Here is a 23,156-nt window from a genome sequence, read left to right on the forward strand (position 1 = left end):
GTAGTTTTCATAAATTGTTAAAAATTCGTTTCTAGGTTTATAAAAGCTTATAGTTGAATGAAAATTGAAGTATTGTCTAATTACACCCTGTAATATGACATATTACTTATTTCAAAATCTGTTAACATGGCAACTCAATGGAGGCCCCTGATTAGTTGAAAGTCAGATATTGTGGTCCCAGTTGGGTTAGAACATAGATCTTGTCTGGTTTTGAGGAAATTTCATATAATGATGTACTAATGCATTCAGTTGTAATGACTTATATATAAAACCAGGTGAGTGATACAGGTCCAATGGACCTTTTGTTGATATCTACCTGCTGCATGTGGTAAAATACATGTATGTACCCCCAGTATATTATATATGATTACTGCTACAAAGGCGGCTCCATGACACATAATGTCCCTGTTACAATCCCGTCCAGTGTTCCCTCACATATTGAACAAGAGGCTAAATATATATAAATTAAGGGCAGTTATTCCAACATGAAAATATATCTGTTGCTATTTATACAACATGGTACCTACAACTATACTCTGTATAAGTGAGGTCCCCTACTGAGGTAAATTGGACATGTATACATATATATGTAAAATGGTGTACTCTGAAATGGCCCCTACATTATACCTACAATATTTGCATACCCAATTTATTCATGTAAGTACCCCCATGATATCAAAAAATACAAGAATTATTTAAAATTTGTTTCAGTTCATTTGATATTTCAAATATTACTTTATTATAACAGATAGGACTTAATACTTGTAAGAGATTTTTTTTTAAAGTAACTGTAATATAAATTACCCCATTTTGTTCCACCCTCCTGACTGCCCTAATGTACAGTCCCTAGAGGTGTTTTAATTATAATAAATATGGTATATTTGGACATTTTGAATAGTAGATTATCTCTATGTAATCATGTTCAATCAAGTTATTGTATTTCAGAAATTAAATTCAACACCATATTTTATTCACAGCCACTTCAATTACAGATTATAAACTTACATATACTTTGTGAACATTGAATAGAAAGTTGGGCTTTCTCAGATTATTTTGAAATGAAATAAGTGTTAATTATCAGTTTAGATGTTATATTGGAATATTGTTGCCGAGATTGCTATGTTTTTATGGTGAATATATAGACTTTAAGATTTTCTGACATCACACAGTGCAGCGAGTACAGTTCCAATAAATTAACCTGCACAATGATTATCATTTTTACATGTTTTTCTGTTTACCGAATTGTTTTCAAAGAAATCCTATCCAGAAAAAACATCTTCAAAATCCTATCATGATAGGCTGTAAGCTAAGCAGTGACATATATAGTTTATTTATATGGATCTACTTTCAATAAAGGGTTTTCAGGTTTTACCTTGCCGTAACAATGACAATCAAATACACATCCATAATCCTAGTTTTTTCAACTAAATGAGCTACTTTTGGATGAACTCTGATAGTTATAGTTCTTTGACTAAATGTAACTGCTGATTATTTACATACTGAACCTTCTCTGAAACTGATTAAGTTTTAAGTCCCCCAAACAAAGTGAGGGACTTATTGGTTTTACTCCGTTTCTTATTAGGTCCCCCACTTCGTGTATCATTTTGGCACCTATTTTTAGAACAAGTATTCTCTGGTGGTATTTATGGAAAATTTACAACTTCTTTGATAGTGGAAAATATGACAATCTAAACCTTTTTATTTTAAGCTCACCAGGCCCAAAGGGCCATGTGAGCTTATGCTGTATTGCGTCGTCTGGCGTCCAGCATCCATCAGTCGTTCGTCCATCAACTTTTTCATTTGAACGTCTTCTTCTGAAGAACTGGAGGACCTAGGGTCATGATATTTGGCCAGTAGGTACCTGGGATGAAGTGCTATATAGTTTCCTCATTAAAATGACCATGACCTACTGTCAAGGTCACAGGGGTCAAATATGTTAAAAACTTCAAACAACAATATCCTAAAAAACATTTGGACTAGAGTCATGACACTTGGGTATGTTATGTAGACCAGCAGTGCAATTATGTTATTATTACAATAATGAGGACAAAGATCAACTTTAAGTGCTAATCAGGGGTCAAAGGTCAACATGGGTTAAAAGCTTTAACAATCTTCTCCTCAAATTCCATAAGGCCAAGGGCCAGTAGGTACCTGGGATGGATCAAGTGCTATAAACTTTCCTCGTTAAAATGACCTTGATCTAATTACAAGGTCACAGGGGTCAAATATGTTAAAAACTTCAAATAACAATATCTTAAGAACCATTTGGACTAGAGTCATGATACTATGATGCTTGGGTTTGTTATGTAGACCAGCTGTGTGAATCGTTTTCTGTATTACAGTAATGAGGTCAAAGGTCAACTTTAAGTGCTACCCAGAGTCAAAGGTCAACGTGGGTTAAAAGCTTTAAAATTAAAATTTCAAATTTCAAACAACAATATCTTAAGAACCGTTTAAGAGATGTTAAAATGTCTTGTGTTCTAGTTACCAATTTGGTCTGAAGTTACCTATATGTCAGTTTCATGTAACAAAAGATACAGGTGAGCGATACAGGCCCTCTGGGCCTCTTGTTTAAAAAGTGGATTGTCTTTGAAATCCCAAATATTAGATGGAATCTTAACTTACTGATAATAATTACTGGACAATGATTCTCCTCTGATCACAATCTTAACTAACTGGTAATAATTACTGGACAATGATTCTCCTCTGATCACAACCTAGCTGTGAAGGTTACTGTTTTGGGGATGAGATCTATTCAAAGTCAGAAGCAGAATATAATTGATATTGATATTTTCCTTCAATACTAGATACAATAATGAATTTTAAAATCATATTCTGAAAAAAGTATAATCAAATTTGTCAGGAGCATTAGACTAAATGCACTCATTGAAATTTAGCTTATTCTTTCCAGATTATACGATCGTAGAAGTAATAATTCTGTGCAGCGTAACTGTGTAACATGCAAAACTAATTAACAAATGAGGTCTAATTATATTAAAGTGATACAGATATACCTTTTTTTTACTTAAATACAAGTTGCAATAATTCCTAAAATACAGCATATCAATATGATCTCATTAGAACTATGTAAGGAGGTATGTATAGAAACTCATTTATTAATGAGCAAGTTCTACTACTTGTCATGGGTTGCCAGACTTAAAGTTTACAGGTAAATAGACAGGTATTAAAGGAGCTTCATTAATGGGTCATATTAACTCAAGACCACTATACAGGTATAAGGTACCTCACAAGTCATATTTAAACCCCTTACAATTCCGTAGCGGTGTATTTCCACTCTGGACTTCACACTGATATAGATACTCGTGCAGTGTAAATGTATAGCAGCGTTATAATGGTAATCCTATTGAACAGGTAAGAACATGAAATACCCACGGCTCGTTCTACCTGGCCGAGTGTAAACATACCTGACAACACACCTATATCGTTAGGTACAGGTACGGTGTATAGGTAATGCCAGGTGTATAGATATATTGGTTCTCCGTACAGCACACATGATATGACAACAGAGTAACTATTTGTTTTGTATGGTTTTACAACAGCGAGCCCGGGATATAACACGAACGTTGAACAAAGTGAGTACTATTGTATATTAAGTATTCCATTCACTTGTTATTGAATATTTTCATTTCTTTATCGGAAATGGTATTTTTTTTAACACAGACTACATTCCTGTATATTACATGTAATATGACACATGTTAAATTGTCTCCATCTCAAAATGGCACATGTATAATACCAACCTCCCCAAACCTCACAGGATTGCCGTTTGAAGTATTTCCACAGTTAATTAACACTCACAGATGTTTTAACGGTATTTTTATATCAAATGTTGGGTGTGAACTGATTGATTTGAGGACAATAATTATTGGGAGGTTATTTTCAGGCTCATGAACATAATGGCATAGACTTTTTATCTGAGATAATGACCACTGTTGAACATCAAATAAATAAAATTGATCTTCACAGTGTAAAATTTTCTATCTAAACAAAATATATATACTTTTCAGATTTTATTGGAATTCTGAGTTAAAGCTGATTCTTTAGGTTAACAGTAGTATAGATGCTTATAGGTGGGGCTGTTTTACAGACACTTGATACTGATGTCCACCCAGTCATAAATATAATAACAACTGGGTTCTATGGTCAAATACACTTTGTTGTAAATGAATAAATAAATAAATAATTTTAACAAGATATTTTAAATGTGACTACGGATGATTTACAGATCAGGACTAATAGGATCACCAAGGCGGCCAGTAAGACAGACACCGGGACAATGTGTTCGTTAATTCATGTGGAGGGTAAAAGCCTGCACATAGTATTACTGTTTATATTTCAAAATGTTAATTCTTATACCAACACATTTCTTGCTCTGATTTTCATTGAAAATTTCATCTTTGTTTTTAATCTAAAATAGCTGTTTGTAAATTGCACATATGTTTACTTTTAGGATTCCTGCGAAACCTTCTTTGACTGAGTTTTACATTTTTACTCATCATTTCATTCCGAAAAAATCTTTCACAGTCAGTCCAATAATGGAAGGTTGAGGTACATTATACCACTCGTTCAATAGTTGAACATAATATTGAATTGAAATTCAATTTAATTGAATACTCAGTGGACCCTGAATTTCTGTAAATCCTGAAAGCCTGAATGTTCGAACTTTAAATGTTAGAATTATTGGCAAACTCTGAATATTAGAATATTCAGCAAACCCTAGATGCAAATTCAAATACTCAATAAACACTGAATCTGAATGTTAGAATACTCAATAAACACTGAATCTGAATGTTAGAATACTCAATAAACACTGAATCTGAATGTTAGAATACTCAATAAACACTGAATCTGAATGTTAGAATACTCAATAAACACTGAATCTGAATGTTAGAATACTCAATAAACACTGAATCTGAATGTTAGAATACTCAATAAACACTGAATCTGAATGTTAGAATACTCAATAAACACTGAATCTGAATGTTAGAATACTCAATAAACACTGAATCTGAATGTTAGAATACTCAATAAACACTGAATCTGAATGTTAGAATACTCAATAAACACTGAATCTGAATGTTAGAATACTCAATAAACACTGAATCTGAATGTTAGAATACTCAATAAACACTGAATCTGAATGTTAGAATACTCAATAAACACTGAATCTGAATGTTAGAATACTCAATAAACACTGAATCTGAATGTTAGAATACTCAATAAACACTGAATCTGAATGTTAGAATACTCAATAAACACTGAATCTGAATGTTAGAATACTCAATAAACACTGAATCTGAATGTTAGAATACTCAATAAACACTGAATCTGAATGTTAGAATACTCAATAAACACTGAATCTGAATGTTAGAATACTCAATAAACACTGAATCTGAATGTTAGAATACTCAATAAACACTGAATCTGAATGTTAGAATACTCAATAAACACTGAATCTGAATGTTAGAATACTCAATAAACACTGAATCTGAATGTTAGAATACTCAATAAACACTGAATCTGAATGTTAGAATACTCAATAAACACTGAATCTGAATGTTAGAATACTCTGCAAAAAATGTATGTGACGTCTGAAATATGTCATCTTTATAAAGAGAGATTCAGATTTATTTATTGATAGGTGTGTTACCATACACACACATCTTTGTTTATGGTTGATGTTGTTGGTGATGCCGTGTTTCTATGTAAACTTTTGTGTAAGAAGCACTTCCATTACCGCCATTATCTGGTGTGAACCCTTCATCACCACGGAGAAATTCATTATGACATTTCCCCTACTTATGAAGTAATTGCCTTGACCCCTGATTCTTCAAAGGAGCTGTGTTCTGAGCACATTAATTATTTATCCTGGCACATAACCAAAAGCTTCTCCTATAGTTACATGTAACTGTCTTATAAATTGCCTTTGTTTGCAAAATCATTACCCTCTGTAGATTTAATGACATGAAATAGACCAGCACCCAAACTATGTGTGAAATTTAAATTTGTTAAAGGTATAATTTTCAGTGCAATTTGAAAGACTTTGATTTAACAATGGCAAGTTCACGTGGAAAGACTTTCAGTATGTATTGCAGTGTAATTGGCTAGCCTTTCTATACAGAAATGAACATGACAGATGGCAAGTTAAGTTTGTATTGGTACCAATGGGGTTGGTATCCTTACCTCTGAAAACCAAGCTCATTGTATGTATCATACTAGTCATTATCTATATAGGAGTGATCTAGAAGTGTGTACCATGCATTTTAGGTATCATTTTCCTTTTAGGTGTAAGCTTATTCGATGCATGTATGACTCAGGTTATTTGTGTTAATACGAGTGACCCCACCCTAGCTTATCTTTGTATCAGGCCTTCTTGTGTGTCCTCACCCCCAGTCTCTGTATCAGAGCTACGAGTGTGTCCCGACCCTCAGTCTCTGTAACTGACCTACCAGTGTGTCCTCACTCCAAACACCAAGGCTCTGTATCAGAGTACTTAACATCTACACATCCAGTATTTGTATCAGACCTACCAGTGCCCCCATCCCCAGTTTCTTTTTCAGACCTACCAGTGCCCCCACCCCCAGTATCTGTATCAGACCTACCAGTGCCCCCATTCACAGTATCTGTAACAGAACTACTAGTGTCTTTACCCCCAGTATCTGTATCAGAACTACTAGTGTCTTTACCCCCAGTATCTGTATCAGACCTACCAGTGCCCCCACCCTCAGTACCTGTATCAGACCTACCAATGCCCCCACCCCCAGTATCTGTATCAGACCTACCAGTACCCTACCCCAAGCCTCTATATCAGACCTACCAGTGTCCCCTACCCCTAGTGTCTGTATCAGACCTACCAGTGCCTTCACCCTCAGTATCTGTTTCAGACCTACCAATGCCCTAACCCCGAGTATCTGTTTCAGACCTACCAGTGCCCTAGCTAACCCCGAGTATCTGTATCAGACCTACCAGTGCCCCCACCCCAAGTATCCGTATCAAACCTACCAGTGTTTTACCCCAGTTTCTGTTTCAGCCCTACCAGTGTCTTTACTCCAGTTTTTGTTTCAGACTTCTAGACTTTCTATAAAGCCAGCCTGTATAAGGGTTAATGTAATGTCCCCACCCCTAGTCCCTGTATCAGACCTACCAATTTACTAGACTTTCCACAAAGCCAGCCTGTATAAGGGTTACTGTAATGTCCCCACCCCTAGTCTCTGTATCAGACCTACCAGTTTACTAGACTTTCCACAAAGCCAGCCTGTATAAGGGTTACTGTAATGTCCCCACCCCTAGTCCCTGTATCAGACCTACCAGTTTACTAGACTTTCCACAAAGCCAGCCTGTATAAGGGTTACTGTAATGTCCCCACCCCTAGTCTCTGTATCAGACCTACCAGTTTACTAGACTTTCCACAAAGCCAGCCTGTATAAGGGTTACTGTAATGTCCCCACCCCTAGTCCCTGTATCAGACCTACCAGTTTACTAGACTTTCCACAAAGCCAGCCTGTATAAGGGTTACTGTAATGTCCCCACCCCTAGTCTCTGTATCAGACCTACCAGTTTACTAGACTTTCCACAAAGCCAGCCTGTATAAGGGTTACTGTAATGTCCCCACCCCTAGTCCCTGTATCAGACCTACCAGTTTACTAGACTTTCCACAAAGCCAGCCTGTATAAGGGTTACTGTAATGTCCCCACCCCTAGTCCCTGTATCAGACCTACCAGTTTACTAGACTTTCCACAAAGCCAGCCTGTATAAGGGTTACTGTAATGTCCCCACCCCTAGTCCCTGTATCAGACCTACCAGTTTACTAGACTTTCCACAAAGCCAGCCTGTATAAGGGTTACTGTAATGTCCCCACCCCTAGTCCCTGTATCAGACCTACCAGTTTACTAGACTTTCCACAAAGCCAGCCTGTATAAGGGTTACTGTAATGTCCCCACCCCTAGTCCCTGTATCAGACCTACCAGTTTACTAGACTTTCCACAAAGCCAGCCTGTATAAGGGTTACTGTAATGTCCCCACCCCTAGTCCCTGTATCAGACCTACCAGTTTACTAGACTTTCTATAAAGCCAGCCTGTATATTTTTAGGGTTACTGTAATGTCCCCACCCCCACCCCGTGCATCAGACCTACCAGTGCCCTACCCCAGTCTCTGTATCAGACTACTAGACAGTCTGTATCAGAGTTACTTTAGTGGGCCCACCTTGTCAGTCTCAGTACAGATCTTCTGTAGGGTTACAGCACCTAGGCAGTAACAGATCTATTGAAGTGTCCTTGCCCATGCTTGGTGTGTTTGACTTGCTGTTTTGTACCTTCCCCTGTTGTGAGATACTTGTTGCAATATTAATGACTGTGTAGATTTTCCTGCATACTATACATTGCACTTCTGTCAATTTCATTCATGACCTCCAGTACATATGGGGCATTCATATAGACTTGTTGTATAAGGTTATGCTTATCAATATGCATGTTGATAGATCTCAACATAAGCTTTCAAAAGTGCCTAAGAAGTTGGAATGGGTCCAAATAATTAAAGCTGGATTCATGTTGTACTTGATTTAAGCCAATTAATGTAAAATTTGGTAACACCATTCTTGAAATGATCAGAGTGCAAACATATCAAGTCCTGAAAAGATTGTGGATATTTTTGTTAAGTATATTTCTGTTTACATGTGATGTGACATTACATTTAACTTTGTCGTGATACACTTACCTGTGTAATGGTTTAGACTCGTTCTTGTTAGTTACCTTATACAATAGGTAACAATAACTAACTTGCCATTGTTCTTTCCCAATAGACATTGCTGCTACCATGAATAATTAGAATGTAATTCCTTTATGGTGAATAAATACTGACAAAACCGGCCAATAATGAGGAGAAAACACCATGATTAATTCACAGGGCAGATCAGCACATCTATTTATAGGCCATTTATCTTATGCTTTCTAAAACTTACTGAGAAACGTTGAAAAGTGTAGTACAATCAAATATGTTTGTTTTTTTAAATTATGATGGTGAACATAATTTCATTGCTTTGTGTTAAATTTCACCTTTTATATCTAACACATTTATTGTAGTTAAACCTTCATTATTTTATGATTTATTTACCATATATAATAATTTCTATGCTGTAAAAGGTTTACCCCATGTTTGATGATGCATTTGAATGGTACACAATCTTTGGGTGGTCGGGTGGCGCAGTGGATAGCGCACTTGCCTTTTACCAAGGTGACCAGGGTTCGATTCCCCAATCAGATGTGAAAAGGTATGGGGTCACCTGCCCAACCATGTGGGTTTACTCTGGGTACTCCCACACCAAAACCCCTCGCGCCAACATCCGGGCCGACAAGAGTGATTAATATAAGTTATATAACTTGTTTCATAATTGTTGTAAAATAAATAAAGTTTATATAATATTTGATGACACTTTTCAGATTTCAAAAACTTATCACACATTTGCCACACAATAATATCTATACCTGTGTTGATAATGCTCAGGTAAGAAAAAACTAATTACAAATGTTATGAGAGACACCTCTTTCACAGCTACCAGGTAATGAAGCATACATCCTTAAATGTGACTGCTTGAGGATGATTTTATATGCTATTTGATTGAACGACAATATTTCACTTCCTTTATAATACAACCTGATGTCTAACTAATGTGTCCACTTATAATTATGGGAATGAACCTTCCTGGTACTATCCTAACATTAATAATGACAGTGTAATATACTGATTTTTATGATGTATGTTATTTTGCCATACTGCACGATCAATGACTATTTCATTGTCATATACTGTATTGTTATCACGTATGCCATTATATGATATGCATCATATTGTCTTTGACTATCATTGTATATATTTATCGTTGTTTTGTGATATACTGTACTCTTCGATGTTTCTTACACAAGGAATAAAATAATCTGAATCTGACAAGTATTTCACCAGCCTGACTGAGGCTCAAACAAAACAATATCACCATACAGTAGACACTTCCTTGGTTACCTATTAACTCTACAGGCTGTAATTGTAAATACTTATATATAATAGACTGATCATTTGTATGAGTGGCTTATGGATTATACCTGTGTTAGGGAATTGTTACGTTATGTAATGGACCTTGGACAGGTAAATCTATAATCTGGTAATCGTAGTGGTGATAGACTAAGTAGTAAACAATGAGTTGTAAACATAGTTACATTATTACTGCTATGGTAGAGTTGATGAATTCCTCGGGAATCCACCACAGTAGACCCTAATGGGGAACTTGCTGTATCAAAAGTAAGCTAAAAAATAGTTCCCTGACAACTGGACTCAAACAGAGTTATAAAATGTTGTTTTAATTTTTAAATGTTCAACTTAAAAATTTAAAGGCTACCACACTGTGCAGCCTGTTATGATGAAGGTATTGTTTTGGGGAGAAAAAGTTAACAAAATGAAAAACGCATTTCCTTTTTGTTTTTAAACAACTCACTTCCTAACATTGACTTAATCTGCTCTGTTATTCAGTCATGACTTATCTTCAGGAAACTTGAAAACATTTGATGCCAAATTATATTCTTAAACTGAGCTTATGATTTAAGTCTTTTCATATGACAATTTATCTCATCATTGAGAACTGTACTTATATATACTTATATAAACCTTACATAATCACATATACTTCTATCTATAAACCTTACATAATCACATATACTCAGAAATACATGGCAATGTCCCTGATATGACTTGTCTGAAGTTGATCTCTTCAAAAAACTCTTGACATAAAATCTCAAAGGAGCAATTTACGGAGAGCGTCTCTTGTGTTTAAGTGTACAGACTTAATGTACTTGATGGGTCGTCATGTTATGTGACGTTTCATCACATTCCTCTCGATTCTTGAAATTATACTTGATTTAGGTCTTAAATTACTTAAAGAGCAACAATCTCACTTCCATAAATTATCTTGATGTAAAAGGAGCTATAAATATAAGATTTAATCAAATTTCCAGACATGTTTATGATCTGTAATGGCTGTTATGATTAATGTTCTTATATCACTGAACTGAAATCTTAAGTCATAGTGATATGTGAACTTTTTATATTTAGACTTCTTGACTTTGAAATAATTTCAAACTATAAATCTGTATTTATTATCTAACGATATAAATTTATGATCACTCATGTCCACCCTTATAGACTAAGTTGTCGGGCTATATATTTTAGACCTGGCATCAATTTACAAAGTAATTACTGTAAATTTGCTGACATTTATATCAATGTAATATCAACACTTTTATTGCATACTCTGGATGTGCATAAATACACTGTTCACCTACACTAAGTGTCCAAAAGGACAGCATTAGTCTGGACAAGAAATATAAAAACGGAACCATTGTCTTGGTTTTCTTAATAGTTTTTTTAAGGAAAGTTCCATATTTAGAGTTGATGTAGCATGGATCCTCAAAATAAACACCAAAAGTTTACTTCTGTGTTAAAACATAATCACTTCGTCTAAACTTCGAAATAATTCTTGCACTAAATTATTTTCCTTTCCCAAGATAGTCATGTACTGGCTAATCCCCTACCTCTTATATATTTATGTCCAGCATATGCAAAACACTCACAATAAAATAAAATGCCATTTACATCAGTATTAATTAGCATTAAATATTATAAGTATAAATAAAGATAACTTGCTTAATGAAAAACAACACTGAATAAAGGGATCAATACAGGTGCTTTTTTGTAACCAGTTTATCATTTTGAACACACCTACCCCTATCATCTGATAAGATTCTTTTAATTAAGATGTCTATACAGATTAGATGGTTAAATTTCATATCATCTAATTAAATTATTTTAGCAAAAACTAGAATGTAACTATTAAACTTGACATCAACAAATACATCTGAAAGTCTTTGGCTCATTTTCTCAACTGCCCCTTGACCCTGATACTCCCAGTTCTATTTTCCCTCCCCCCACACATAAATCCTTGTAGATATATCACTGTACTGTAAGCTACAAATCACATTACTGTTGTCAAATATCACCTCTTTACATTGCAGTAAATTCTCATAAGCATAAACTTGCCTAATCAAGATATATAAATTATCAAACAACTGTCAATTATGACTAAAATATCAAAACTGATTTTTTACTTATTTTTATTTTTAGCAACACCTAGAAGCTTGGACCAGAACCTGAATAATCCAACCAGTACTGTCGGAAATTTTCGTATCAAGGGATTCGTAAATAACAATTTCGTCAAACCAACCATTCCACGGACAATCCCCAACCAAGGAATTCTAACAAGTGCTGATGACCCAAAACTTGATCTAAGTAAGTAATAACCCATACCTTTCATTCTATTTACAACTTGATTTTAAGCAATTATTTGTTTTTGTGTTTTTTGATACTTTTGATATGTGTATAATGCCGCATTGTATTGTTGAAAAAATGTTCATCTCTGAATTTATTGAATTTGCCTTAAATTTCTGTGTGTTTTTGATAATAGATTGAATTTGATATCAATTGCATATTTATATTATCAAATAATAGATATATGTATGTATCACATACAGTACTTGTATTTAGATGGAATCTTTGAAGTAGACATTGGCCATTATATTTGGTTTTTAACACTTTTCTGCAACATTATATTCCTGAAATAATTCAATAACTATTCTGACCTCTAAAAAGCTTTCTACATATCATTGTCTTCATATGAATATAGGGCAGATAGCATAAATGTAACAGGAAGACACACTTTCTAGGCCTGCATGTACAGCTGATTTGTGGGACTTGATGATCTTAAATTGAAAGATGTCATGTTTTATAATAAACTGTCACATTCAGATTATATACAGTGGCACAGAAATTATGCATTTTCTTTAAGTTTATTTATTATATCTGCTTTTTGATTCAATTTATCTACTACATGGGTTATTTAAATAAACATTATTCAGACAGAATTGATCAATATGTGATGTTCAGACAAACAGACATCTGTAGTTAGGCGCTTGGCGACATGTACACACCATTGATCTCCTGTGTGAACAAAAATAGATTTATCCCCGCCACTTAATAACTTTTCCATTAATATTTGAAAAGTTGCTCCTTGCAAAGACCTGTGATCAAGCCGAACATTTAGTTCATTATCAGGGTTTGTTGGAGTGCTAAATATGTCATGGTTTATTGGAGACATCACAGAGGAAAAATAGTTATCTTCCCTTAATAAAAACCCATAAAATACTGGTTTATAAATACCCATAGGTTTGATACTACCCATCATAATTACTTTTATCTATATACAAATAGATATTGTTATCCATATGAATTTTGTTTCATAGTTTTACACCTTCTACCTTTGACTTCTGTTATAATTGATGTTTTATGGCAGTATAAAGTGGCATTTTCTGAATTCTTTTATGTACAAAACTGTCTAGTTGAACAGTTTGGTGGTTTGTTTGTTTCTGCATACAGTATTCAAACAGTGAAACTTTATTGTTCAGAAAAATCTGAACCAATCAGTTTGAAAATTAATTGACAATTGTTTTCTTCATGGCACTGTTGCTAGTTATGTTGATGATTTCATTAAATTGCACCATTAGAAGTAAAATGCATGAAAGTTTGCTTTAATTTCAGAAATTCTTTCATTCTGGAAAGATATTAATTTCTTTAAATTATTATTAGTTTATTTAAGGATTTACTTTCTATTTAGTTAGGTTATCGAGTGATAACTGCAATGGAACTCGGGTAAATTGAATAATCAGCGAAACTTGAAACTGTGAATATTTCTGGATGAAAGGTTTTTGACACAATTCTGTTTAAGTTCAGTTTCATTATTGACAGAAAGGAACACTTATTTTTCACCATAGTCCAACAAGTACTCTTTACCAGAGATCTGTCTATATGCTTTTAACATTTCTTGTATATCTGTTACGTTTAAATGGTTTGTAAATTGACCTCAAAGAGGCAGTAATACCTGTATCCATTCTGTCAATATACCAGTCTATACATTGTAAGGTAGCCATAGTACATTTAAAATACAGTATGTAAACACTAGAGTATGTTTGTTCCTAAGACCTGTTGCTCAGGGCCTTAAAACACACTGGGGAAACGTTCAGGTGTGGAAAAACTAACAGCTACACCGGTAAAACTGTTCTGATTAGAGAAGAATGACAAATTAAGTTTTAGACTTTGACATTGGTTAGATATATACTTAGTATAAACCCAGCACAGGAATGGCCTAGATAGGCTTCATTGAAGTCTGTATAGACAGGAATGTTTGATAATTTTGTTGATAAAACTATCTCATATACACCATAACGCAAACCTTTGGAATGTTATGTACTTCTATTTATTCATAGCAATTTAAATGTTGGAATAACATTTCAACAGTATCATAATAAGAGAAGAAAGACAAATCACTGAGAGAAAAATGTTTGTCTTATTTAAAAAACAAAAATCTTATCAGATTATTATATTAAACTGCAATTAGGATATAGTCTTGTCTCTCGGACATGATTTTAAACTTTCATCTGAAAACAATTATCTCCCTTTAAATCTTCTTAACACATCTAACACAATGTTAAAATGTATTTGTTCAAATATAGTAAGTAATAATTACGAGTAAAATTCCGTTCAGAGACAAACTGGTAGCTAAACATGTTGCAAGACAAAGCAAAAGGATGTTAAGAAATAAGAATGTTTAGAAAAGTAATGTTCATTAGGTGTATACATAAGAATGTTTAGAAAAGTTCTGTTCAATATGTGTATACATTATCCCTTTTACAGAGATACCATCACCCAAAAATTCGGTAGGCTCTCCGCAAAAGTCAGTAACCTCTTTACCAAAGTCAGTAGCTTCCCCTGTCAAATCGGCTGGATTACCATCCCCCACCAAATCTGTGGGACCACAATCCCCTGTCAAATCTGTGGGGCCACCATCCCTAGTCAGAGCTGCGGGACTGCCATCTCACCCTGTCTCCAAGGGCTCTGCACAAGGCTCAAATCCTGCCATGGATGGTATGCCACTCATGACATAGATACAAGGACGAAAAAAATTCTTTAATTCAATTAATTTCGATGAATATATACAATAATCAATTTCAATTTTGTTTTTACCTCTATAATCAACATACCATTTGACATTAAAAAAAACGTAAATATTTAACCAGCATGTGAATCAAAAAGATATTTTACCGTTTTAAATTTAGCCTTTATCATCAATACTACAAATGAAATAATTCTTTATCAGTTTTACAATAAGTTTATTTTTCTATTCTAACATTTAAATCAAGAGGAAAGATAAATATCAATTTTGATAGAAGTAACGTTTTCCATCAAAAAAACATCTATGGTAAAGTGAATTGCCTCCACATGTTTCCAGGGCGACAGTCACACCAGTCGTCACAGCGACGTGACCTTACATCAAGGTCATCACAAAACAGACACCAACATTTAGATCAAAACTTTGATCCCTCAACGGGTATGTCAAAATCGCATGAAAATCAGTTTGAAATAATAAATTGTTTCCATTGCGGTGATACTAAAACGGATCATTATTATTTTGAAACAAACTTAACTTTTAAAATGCATAACAGAATTGCGTTTTCTGTGCAGTGGGTGATTGATCGTGACTGTTGTTTAGTGTAACTGTAGATTAGAACAAGTGTTCCTGTATCATGGTTCTGTAATTACTAGACAATACTGATAGTGAGCGTTGTATAACAAAGTGACATACTACAAAGTATTTTTACTTTAACAGAATTGATACAGTATTATACCTGCCTAAAACAAAACCTTGGATAATTTTAAACTAATGTACAAACAAGACCTGTAGCTGTACCCACTATGCATAAAGAGAAACTGTCTTACATTAGAAATCCAGACAGAAAATTCCGTAATCAGTTATATTAACCTTTTAACCTTTAATTTGATTGAAAAATTAAGGTTGGTGGATTACTAACTATAATCCAGGTAGTCTTTTCTTTATCGTCAGACATTTTACCCCAATATAACAATTTAGAATTTGCAAATTATTTACCAGGAATACTACAAAATTTCTCATTTCAGATGAAAAGTTTTTGTGTGTTTATGTATTGATCAATTACAGGTGCATATATTTCTTCCGACTGTAGCTGATTGAGTAAACCATCAATGCATAAATGTTTCAATATTTGAATTTTATGTTTGATCATTCCTAGTCAGGATACCCAGACTGATGGACGCCAACTTACAAAGGATATTGTGCGCATCCATGTTTCATGTCATTGCCATTGTCACATCATTACAGGTCCACAAAGGTCCAACCCACAGCATTCAGCACCTCTTTCCCCTCCCCACCACCCACCACTACCCATGGAAATGAACGGTTACGGTAACGAAGGTCCAGCCATTGATAAACCAAATGGCTATGGCCATGCCCCGACCATGAACGGTCACAGCCACATGATGAATGGCCATGGTAATGGTATGTCACTCTATATGATATATGTATAGCCCTACAAGGTAGTCGCCTCTGTCTCACATCCAGTGTATCACTTCCGTACACTCTCTCACTTATTAAACTCGCCTTAAAATCGGTTATGTCTTTGGCTTGTAACCTATCCATCACCTGCATTTTGTATGTTTAACAAAATATACGTCCATTTCCACTCACCCAAGGGTCAACCTTTGGGAAAAAAGGACACATATAAACAAACACTGAGGGTCTATCCTAAGGGTATATATAGTAGCATAAGTAAGTATGTAAGTAAATAAGAAAGTAGCACATGTCTTGAAGTACAACCATTTATATAATGGTGTGCCAATGAACACTAAACCAGTGATAATCCCAGGTATGCAGTCCTTTGTTGAGTTCTAATCTTGGTTCTTGAGTTCATTACGCTTAATGCTTGACTAAGTTGGCATTGATCTTGGGTACTATTTATAACATTGAACTTGGCCTATGAAGGTCACCAGAACACAGTTTTCACTGATGTACTGTTTCTGTACTGGCTTGATAGAGGTGTGTCATTGTTAGCCCTAAGTGAATGTTGTCTATGATGCCATTAACCCAAGCCTACTTCCTTGATAAGCATGTCAGCATTCCCACTTTTAATCACTAAATTTCTCCTCACTATAACAGCTTTCTCATTACTAAATGCCTGTCTTTTCATCATCCCCGAGCCTACATGAAAATCGAATGGTGGATTCATTCAAACGTTGCCATGATTAATCCTGTAACACTAAAACCCCATCAACCATTTGACCAAAACTGTATACACATAAGTGCCAATCTGTAACGGTTACACTACGTAACACTAAATTAAGCCCTGCCAACATCTGTAATTCAATCAAAACCAATATATATTCTGCTCTGTCATAGTTTCATGTGGATTCACCACTGTTGGGATATGCTTTGCAGAGCTGGGCCCTTATTCATGAAACCGTGCTCACGCTCAAGTATGTGCTTAAACCAACTTTCTTGTAACTCGCTTAAATCATGTCAAACGATCAAAAAGTCAAATGTAAACATTTCGGCTTTAAGTTTCTTCAATGGTTTTCCAAATCATTGACAAAGTAAGTTGTTTTTGTTAATTTTAAGCGGGAACAAGAAATTCGTTTTGACCATGAGAATAGCTTCATGAAAACGGATCCTGGAGTTCCCGGAAAAAAACACCCATCTGCATTGCGGTTGATTCTACAATAAACAGACTCTCTGAATATCGATTTGCACATCACAGGATGTAAACTTGTCTGTGAATTGTTAAACTAAGTTTTGGATCAATACAGAATAAAGAATATTCTATGTTATTTATACAAAGGTCATGTTAACGTAAAATTATACCAGCCTAAGTTCCTGCCACAATGGGTTTACCTTAGGAACCCAACAGATCAAAGTTTTATTGTTGAATCAACTGCTCAATTGTTTAAATTGTTTAAGCATCAATAACGCATGCTTGTTTACCTTTTATAAACCTACCGAGGCTGGACTGTTGAAAGCTTTTTCTGTCTCAATAAATCAGTAAATAATTACATTTATTTTGAACATGTATTGTAACAAAATCAAAATCATAAACTTAAAAAAAAGTGTTTTCTTATCAGATCTATGATTTGACACAGAAGTAGAAATGGTTTTCACCAATGAGCTAAGCATGGTGCATGCATCTTAACTATCTTCTTTCAGCCTGTAGATTTACAACTTTTACTGATGGTGCAACTGTTCACTAACTGTTATTACCGATGACAGGTATGCATGGTGTAGATCACCGTTTCACCTTTAAAGGACAAATTGCGTGTTGGGTTATCGAAAGCCTAACTGAAACAACCTCCAATCACTTTACTTCCTCTATTACAGCATGCTTGGATATGTATGGTTTAATTTGTATAGCTATGTCTATCAAATTGATATATTTAGTACCAATAAATATATAAAAATATATTATAATTAAGCATTGTTGATCACTGATTACTGGTACAAATGTCATCATATATATTTAAAATAAGATTATTGTTTAAGAGAAGTGACCACATTGTATGAAGTATGTGCAAATCATTTCTAGTGCAAGGAATAGCTTTTTGGTATGTTGTCGTAAAAAAAGACAATACATTGTCAGTTACCCCAAGATTGGTCATATGTTTAGAGGAGATGTCGTATAGAGTTGATGGTCTAGAGATTGAAGTGTTGTAAACACTGTCGGTCTGGTCCACAGATTGTTCCTCTATACATTATATACATTACTCAATCTTGCCACATATATAAAAGAGGATAATATGTCTATTATAGCTGGCTAACTCTGGGTTTCATTTTTCAAGCCTTATGCTTCTGAGGGATGGTCAGAATATATTATTGAAATTTTTCATAAACCAATGAAGCTAACATAAATATGGCTAAACGTTTTGAGCGCGTTTACATTTTTGTGATAAATATGTCCTTAATTGGGTCTAATTGTTTATTGTTGTCATAAATATGGATGATAGAAATCGATATGATATTTATAACAATTTTTTAGCTTATATATCAGTCAGAGTTATTGATTTTGGTAAAACTGTTAATCGACCATTAATATTGATATTGATGCCTTTCACACATTTGTTCGTTTGTCACGCTTTTACAGTATAACAGACCTTTGATGCCAGTATCCTGACAGTTCAGATAATAAATAGGGATACACAACTCTGTACTGTACTTCTCAGACTATTTCTAATTTTATGTTGAAAATTATTGATTGAGACTACCGAGAACATTCATTGCAAATGAGCAAGGCATTGTGTGTATTACACGCAAAATTACGACAGTCAAATTAAGATGGTATTATTAAAAAGATATATTCGCAGAGGCAGTCCGTCATTAACAGATTAGATAAGGATTATTTTTGTTGATTATACCACTGACTTCTGTGCTAGTAGACTTAAACATAGTTATATCTTTATTTTTTTTTGGGATGAATTCAAATATCCATCAATGCATCATACTCTCATTCTCTCATATCTGTTGATTATTGCCTAAGTTAGCTAGTGTGTCCGTTTTGAAGATATTATTTTGAACTTTGATATCAGGCTGGGCCAAGGAGAGACCATCACCACGATACAATAGCCAGGACCATCCCCTCAGTTACCGTTCAGTAAACCAGCACCAGGGTAAACGCAATCTTAACTCTCCCTGTAGCATTTTAGTGGCTAACTGTGGTGGTAGTCTTATTAAGAGTAATTAACATCGTCCATTTGTCTGTCAGTGTTAATGAACACCGTCCCTTTGTTTGTCAGTGTCAATGAGCACCGTCCCCCTGTGCTCACTCTCTGTCTTATGTAAAGAGCCCCATTCTCCTTGTATGAAAGCACCATCCCGAAGCTCAATCTGTGTGTCGTATTACAGTCAGCTATGCATTGTCAGTAAACACCATCACTGAACTCAATCTGTGTGTTTTGTAAGCTAGTTTCGTCTTGTCAGCAAACGCCGTTCCTGAGCTGTAGCTGCGTGACGCATGACAGCCAGTTGTGTCTTGTCAGAAAACACAATCCTTTCCTTTCTATTTAAAATAATTTAAGCTGTACTATTTTTATTGGGTTTTTTTAAGTGTAAATTTAACGACTTGATACCTTTGTAGCTCAACGTTGACATAACTTTGCAAAATCAATCCGTTATTAAGTAGAACATTTATCTGTGCAATGCTTACACATGATTATTGTTGGATTTTGCCTAAAGTTTGATTCTTCCTACGGGTAACGTCTAAAGAATTGATTTTCAAATATTCATTTTTTTCTTTTTCTTTTCTTCTTCAAGTGTATAGTATATAACAAACTTTTGACTGTAGTTTCAACTTATGCTATTTTGCGATCATTTTCATGTGTTTGGTTATTCAAGTTGACTGACTTACCAAGGATTTAAAATGATCCGAATGCTAATTGTTTTTATTTTCACGATCAATATATATGTGAAATATAGACCCGGTGAAAATTCGTCTCAAGTCAACGGTATATCCAAAAGAGAAGCTAGTCGGGATGTTTGCGTGAAATATTTCACCAACGGAAAGAAGAAGCTTTATAATATTCTGTAAATGTCAAGTGACTAACAAATATCTGTCACAGGGATATATCCCTATATTACAGATAATGATAATTCATTTTAATACTTATTCAACAATATTATGAAATGTTATCTTAAATAAACTTTACTAAAATAAAATGCATTTCCAATTATAAAGTTCTTAATGAAATAGCTACATTTTAGGCAGGTGTAATTTCATTTTATTATTGGCACTAATATAAATACTTACCGCCTAATCACAATGAACATAACCTCACATCATATACATTTCGAATTGAAAAACTCATCAAGACCTTCCCATTGAATATAAAACAATTGTCACTTTACAGGTTTTCTTTACAATTTTTATACTCCTTATCCTTCAGCTTATCATCAATAGAAATGCTTTTTGTCAGCTTTATCGCATTGCAAGTGCTTTAACTGATTTTATGACTTTCATATTAAAGTGATCTCTCGTACTTAAAATAATATTTACAACAATGTTGATAATAATTTGTAGCTTAACAATATAAGTATATTTCTATTTGAAATGTTGAATTGTAATAAACGATTTTAACTACGAACATTTATGAAATGTTAAGAAGAATTTCAAAAGATTTGTGTTGAGTATGGATATATCCTCTTGCATGTATTTACAAAATCACTTTTTACTTTAAGCATGATGTACACATAAGTATAACTATATTGTTTGATGATGTAAATATATTACAAAGTAATGCATTTATGTAATTTTGTTTTATTAACAGGAAGACATTATAGCGAAGACTATGAATCCAATCAAAATATACCTATAAGAAACGCACACGAAAAAACGTAAGTTTTTACCTCTGATGGTTCGAGAGAATAGCTGTGATTCAAACAGTTATTTTGGATTGTTCTTTTTCTCTCCTCTTTTCCGAATGTTTCAGCAAATCTTTCAACAGTCTTGTTTTTATATTGATTAACATTACAAGCTCCTGTTTCAGGACCATTCCTTAATTTGGAACGAACTTCCTTGATTTTTCCCATAGGAAATCATCATCGGAATTGAGAAATATCGTCAGTTGATACATCTACACGCTAAGGAAAGTTCATGAAACTGGGGACTGGATTGTTGTCTCCACTGGGTTTATTTTGGATTTGATTTGTCTATTTTTACTTCGAATAAAAGTTTTGAAGGAAAGTTGAAATAACATTTTGATTTTTTCATCAAAATGTCTATTTGTGTTCAAATTATTACCATAGATGAATTGTTTGATTCAACCAACATGCTCAAAAATATGATTTTGTTGAAAAAATATCAGGAACCCAAATAAAAAGATTAGATTGAGAATGTAATGTCAACATGTCTAATTGTAATGCTTAACAGACAAGAACAGATCAGGAAAGAAACACAGCAGTACATTGATAGAAAGGAAGAGGAGAGGAAGTTCAAGGCGGACAGCCAAAACAGGCTGAGGGAGAAACAGGAAGACCAGCGTAGGGTATGTATATAAACCTATCAGGCGATCGTATTCACAATAACTATGACAGCTTACTATAATACTACACATACACTATCCTATAACCGCGTAGTGCTATTGTAATTTCGTAGATAAATAAAATGTATGAGACTTATATTTCTACCATGAAATTAATTACGTGAAGCTCTTTTTCTGGATTGATTTCATCTTTGAATATGGTTGCCGTCACCCTTTGATTTCCTTTTAATTGTTAACCGACTTTGGTTTGATGACCACGTTGAAAACCAAATGTTTCTTAATGTTCCTAAATTTTAGACACGAGAGATGTTGGAAGATCATGAACCTTTCGGGAGACCTGGAGCAGGGGCCCCGAACGGGGTAAGATATCAAAATTTGTTACACAAGAATTATGTACAGAATGATGTTATTGAATCCTGATTAATAAGACTTTTGAAAGAAATTCAAGAAAACATATGTTTTCAAAAATGAAGTGACTTACAGTACTTTTCACCATATGTTAGAACGAAAAAAAGTGATTATACATTTTTTTAGAATATCAATATTATACAAACAAATTCATTTGATTGTGTTTCCATTGAATATATTTTTCTCTTGTACACAACATAAGTTAAGCTTTGTTATGAAAACGTCAAGCAATACTTGTGATGAATATGATAGTGACTATTGCTGCTGTTTACTAATGTAAGCAAATCACAAAAGGAAATCATGCCACCTACAGGAATGTCACAGTTGTCCGTTTTGTTTTTTAGAGTGACAACAAGAAAAAAAAGTTTATTGAGGAACAGTTTAATGCCCGTGGAGAACCTGCACGATATCAGTATGAGCCGGTAAGTCTGAAGTTAATATAACATAGTAACGCTCGTAGTAAGGGCGAACTGTTTCAGTTTTTGGTTTGTGAGATCTGTTTTTGTTAAATAAGCTGACATATAGATCATTGTTTTCGTTTAACTTTGATTAACCTATGAACAAATTCTGCATGCAAAATATGTTTTTGATTTTGACGTAAAAATATCATGATAATGGACGAAATCAGTTCAGTATCTTTGGCCAATAAGGATATACATAATAAGAAACAATGCTTTCATGGTGTGTTGTTCTAAAATAGCTAGAAATTGGTATTGGTTATGTGCATCATTGTACTGAAAAGATT

The 23,156-nt window shown here is 34.1% G+C and overlaps 1 protein-coding gene across 3 annotated transcripts in view; it reads left to right on the top strand.

Moving 5' to 3' along the window:
• The window catches only part of LOC110449121, a 93,030-nt gene that overhangs the window by 34,312 nt on the left and 35,562 nt on the right, over window positions 1–23,156 (top strand). For all 3 annotated transcript variants that reach the window (XM_021495756.1, XM_021495758.1, XM_021495759.1), the window contains exons 3-10: window positions 12,185–12,349; window positions 14,807–15,037; window positions 15,402–15,500; window positions 19,556–19,636; window positions 21,290–21,356; window positions 21,892–22,006; window positions 22,301–22,363; window positions 22,756–22,833. In XM_021495756.1, the coding sequence (XP_021351431.1) occupies window positions 12,185–12,349; window positions 14,807–15,037; window positions 15,402–15,500; window positions 19,556–19,636; window positions 21,290–21,356; window positions 21,892–22,006; window positions 22,301–22,363; window positions 22,756–22,833 (899 nt within the window). The remainder of the gene's footprint in view (window positions 1–12,184; window positions 12,350–14,806; window positions 15,038–15,401; window positions 15,501–19,555; window positions 19,637–21,289; window positions 21,357–21,891; window positions 22,007–22,300; window positions 22,364–22,755; window positions 22,834–23,156) is intronic.

Source organism: Mizuhopecten yessoensis, unplaced genomic scaffold, assembly GCF_002113885.1.
Source record: "Mizuhopecten yessoensis strain PY_sf001 unplaced genomic scaffold, ASM211388v2 scaffold4505, whole genome shotgun sequence".
Lineage (NCBI taxonomy): Eukaryota > Metazoa > Mollusca > Bivalvia > Pectinida > Pectinidae > Mizuhopecten > Mizuhopecten yessoensis.